Consider the following 4,381-nt stretch of genomic DNA (forward strand, 5'->3'; position numbering starts at 1 on the left):
TTTTAGTTTGTTCAGCCATCCCTATCAGAAACATTAATAGGGTTTTGGAATAGAAATGAGGTCTGAGGTTAACACAGGTTTAGGAGATCTTATATGTTTTGTTTTATGAGATAATATCAGTCAGTTAAGATGACTTATGAATTATGAAATCTTTATGTGCTTTGTGTTAAAAAAATGTATTACATAAATGCTTCAAAATGCACAAAAAAAGGAGTGAAGTTAGCTAATGAAGATAATCTCATAGAACAAAACGTATAAAATCTCCTATATCTGTGTTTACCACATAACCCATGTTCGGCCTTTATCAAACGAAATCCCTACAAAAACGTAATTCATTTTCATCCATGTCGGAGTTAATGCCTACAAAAAGACGCCATTACTATTTCTCTCCAGGCAACAGCAATTCAAGAACGACCCACCAACCGTGTCCCCAGCCAACCAGACTCTGCTGTAGCTTCCTGAAGGAGGAGGGACTTGTTCTTTTCACACCAACCGTGTCTCCAGCCAACCAGACTCTGATGTAGCTTCCTGAAGGAGGAGGGACTTACTAATTTACTGCCTGTCCGTCTGCTTTCCAGGCATATAAAAACCCCACCTCTTCCTTTCTCCGACAGTTCTGCCTTCTCTTCTGAATCCTCGACGTCAGCCTGTGAAGGAAAAGAAAACTAGACAAAATGGTGAGTGATGACGCAGATTATAAAGTCATTTATGTATTTATTTCACATGGTATTCAAACGAAAATGGTAGGATTAGATAAAGTTGAAAAGCATTTGGACGATGGATTCTGTTATATAAAGACCATGGAGGTGGCACATGCCTGAAATTAGTTTCGCCTACTACTTATTCATTTTGTAATTAATTGTAACCTTTTATTTAACTAGGCAATGACAACGTCACAGTGTACTCATCATTCTATAAAGTATTTAGAACGTACTGTTTTAGTAAAAATGACTGCAGTAATAAATAGCGTACCAAGTTCACCCATCCTGAGAATGTAATCTAATGCGCAATTGGCTTTGATTCCCGCCCTTAACTCTCATTATCAGCGGATTCTCTGCGTTGCCTGTTCTTCATATGTCGATGTTAGAGTTATGTATACAGCTAATTAAGGATGCATGTGATTTACAATTATTTAGGTTAAATAAAAAAATGTAAGTAAATGTATTTGTTTGAAAGAATCAATAGCTGTACATCCAATGTGGGTCATTGTTCTACTTGTTCATAGACTGTCCATTGTTTTAAATGCATTTTTTTTTAAACACCACTTCAGGACAAAAACACGAATTGCAGATTTTTAAAAATTATATTACAAAAAAATGTACTTTTTTTTTTTTTGAAAAAGGAAAAAAAAAAAATCGGCATTTCAAAGAGGAGGATGACATGACGCAAAGAAGCGGTTTAGGATGGTGGCCATTTTCTGTGAGATCTGTCGCTGTTCCACTGCAGCTGGTTGGAGGGAGGGGGAGGAAGGGGGTGGGGCACAGGAACAAGGCACGCCTTTTCGTCTCCGATCCTCTCTGCTCTTAAAGATACAGGGTCATTAAAAAAAAACCCACAAATGGCAGAGGATTTGCAAGAACTTACAGTATGAGTGTCGTATACCGAAAAGATGGTGACCTAGAGGATAGCCTCGCCAATGGCTGTGTTTGAGAGCATCAAAACGATGGCTGACTGATCTACAAATTAACTTTCATCATAAATAAATACTTTTATTTGTAGATCAGTCAGTCACAATTGACTCTTGATACATTGTGTTTTTGATCCCTTTGGATAGAGCCAATGACTTTGAATAAAATCACATGTATTTAACTAGGTAAGTCAGTTAAGAATAAATTCTTATCTACACTGACGGCCTACACCGCGCTCGCCAGCGTGGAAGTCCTAAAATGTAAACGAGATCCTTCTGCTTCGTTCAACCACCCCTAAGGGGGAACGAATGGGGTTTTGGAATAACCTCAGACCTTGTGTTTGGTGTTTTAACACTGGCTTATTACCAACTGTAGATGCTTCAAAATTCACAAAGTTATGTTAGGACATTATATTACTGTAATAGACAATAAAAGGGAAATGGAGAAAGGTTGTCTTTTAGTAGTAAAAAAAAACTCATGTTAGTTTACGCTTTAATATTCTATGAAATGGCTTTAAAGCTGAACATTTGCCAAGGCGTGACTTGATTCAAGTTTCCATGTGGTCGATCTCTTGTACCTCCTCTCTTTCAGCGTGAGTGTATCTCCATGCATGTGGGCCAAGCCGGAGTCCAGATGGGTAATGCCTGTTGGGAGCTGTACTGCCTGGAGCATGGGATCCAGCCGGACGGACAGATGCCCAGTGACAAGACTCGTGGAGGTGGAGACGACTCCTTCAACACCTTCTTCAGTGAGACCGGAGCTGGAAAGCATGTCCCCCGTGCCATCTTCGTTGATCTGGAGCCCACTGTCATCGGTAAGATGAGACAAACTACAGGAAGTCCATTGGCTCATAATCTTTTGACTGAGTTGATTTTAATATTCTGTCCCAAAATATTCTGACTCTACCTTTTTGTCTTTCAGATGAGGTGAGGACTGGTATCTATCGCCAGCTGTTCCACCCTGAGCAGCTCATTACGGGTAAGGAAGATGCTGCCAACAACTACGCCCGCGGTCACTACACTATCGGCAAGGAGATCATTGACATCGTGCTGGACAGGACACGCAAACTGGTGAGTCGTTATTCTGAAATGGGGGTTCTAGTTAGGTTTCTACAGGTAACCTTTTTCCTTCAAGGATGTTCTATGGAACAAAGCTAAAAGGTGTTTTTTGGGTGGTTCTACCTAGAAGATAAAGGGTTATTTCACAGGAATAAGCCAAAAAAAACATTTTATGTTTCTGGGTAAAACTGGGTAAACATGTTCTCCATTGTATTCTTACTGGTGTAACTTCATTTCTCCATTCAGGCTGACCAGTGTACAGGTCTCCAGGGGTTCCTCATCTTCCACAGCTTCGGAGGAGGCACCGGTTCTGGTTTCACCTCCCTGCTGATGGAACGTCTGTCTGTGGACTACGGAAAGAAGTCTAAGCTTGAGTTCGCCGTTTACCCAGCTCCCCAGGTGTCCACCGCTGTGGTGGAGCCCTACAACTCCATCCTGACCACTCACACCACCCTGGAGCACTCCGACTGTGCCTTCATGGTGGACAATGAGGCCATCTATGACATCTGCCGCAGGAACCTCGATATTGAGCGTCCCTCGTACACCAACCTCAACAGGCTCATTGGTCAGATCGTCTCATCCATCACTGCCTCCCTGCGATTCGATGGAGCCCTGAATGTTGATCTGACAGAGTTCCAGACCAACTTGGTGCCCTACCCCCGTATCCACTTCCCTCTGGCCACCTATGCCCCGGTCATCTCTGCTGAGAAGGCCTATCACGAGCAGCTGTCAGTCGCTGACATCACCAACGCCTGCTTCGAGCCAGCCAATCAGATGGTGAAGTGTGACCCTCGTCACGGCAAATACATGGCCTGCTGTCTCCTGTACCGTGGTGACGTTGTTCCCAAAGATGTCAACTCTGCCATCGCTGCCATCAAGACCAAGAGGAGTATCCAGTTTGTGGACTGGTGTCCCACTGGGTTCAAGGTGGGTATCAACTACCAGCCCCCAACGGTGGTTCCTGGAGGAGACCTGGCCAAGGTCCAGAGGGCCGTGTGCATGCTGAGTAACACCACAGCCATCGCTGAGGCCTGGGCCCGTCTGGACCACAAGTTTGACCTGATGTATGCCAAGAGAGCCTTTGTGCACTGGTACGTTGGTGAGGGCATGGAGGAGGGAGAGTTCTCTGAGGCCAGAGAGGACATGGCAGCCCTGGAGAAGGACTATGAAGAGGTGGGCACTGACAGCGTGGGAGAAGAGGATGAGGAGGGAGAGGAATATTAAAGGGTTAAACAAACTAGGTGTTTGCCACCCTACATTCCAACACCGTTGGAGTCCTACACTTAACGTGACATCAACACATTCCCCACTGTCATGGTAACAGTCTCTGTTACACCTCGTCATGTTGTGTCAGGGTTCTCAATAAACGCATCATAAACCAACTCTATAAATGTCACGTGTCTTGTCTAGATGGAAGATAGAATGTCAAATGAGTCTTTGGGGGGGGGGGCTTTTTGCGGAGACCACTGTCTACTGCTGTTAATATTAATACGCTCTTAACCTACTGAAGTTGCACAGGTAAAAAAAATATCACAATCATATTTTATCCTCTTGAGTGACTCATTAAACTTGATATTTTTTTGGGGCGGGTTGTCTGGATATTTTTGGTATTCAACCCAACATTTCTGCTGAACTTCACCATGAATGCTGATTGCAACTATATTGGGCTGAACCTCCCTTGAGTGGGAACCTCTA

The 4,381-nt window shown here is 43.6% G+C and overlaps 1 protein-coding gene across 1 annotated transcript; it reads left to right on the forward strand.

Annotated features, from left to right (window-relative positions):
- Positions 1-529: 529 nt before the first annotated feature.
- Positions 530-4,068, forward strand: LOC118378399 (tubulin alpha chain-like). Its single transcript, XM_052492722.1, has 4 exons — positions 530-677; positions 2,220-2,442; positions 2,550-2,698; positions 2,933-4,068. The coding sequence occupies exons 1-4, from the start codon at positions 675-677 to the stop codon at positions 3,908-3,910; spliced, it is 1,353 nt and encodes a 450-aa protein (XP_052348682.1). The 5' UTR covers positions 530-674; the 3' UTR covers positions 3,911-4,068.
- The last annotated feature ends 313 nt before the right edge of the window (positions 4,069-4,381 follow it).

The sequence above is a fragment of the Oncorhynchus keta genome, chromosome 34, assembly GCF_023373465.1.
Source record: "Oncorhynchus keta strain PuntledgeMale-10-30-2019 chromosome 34, Oket_V2, whole genome shotgun sequence".
Taxonomy (NCBI): Eukaryota; Metazoa; Chordata; class Actinopteri; order Salmoniformes; family Salmonidae; genus Oncorhynchus; species Oncorhynchus keta.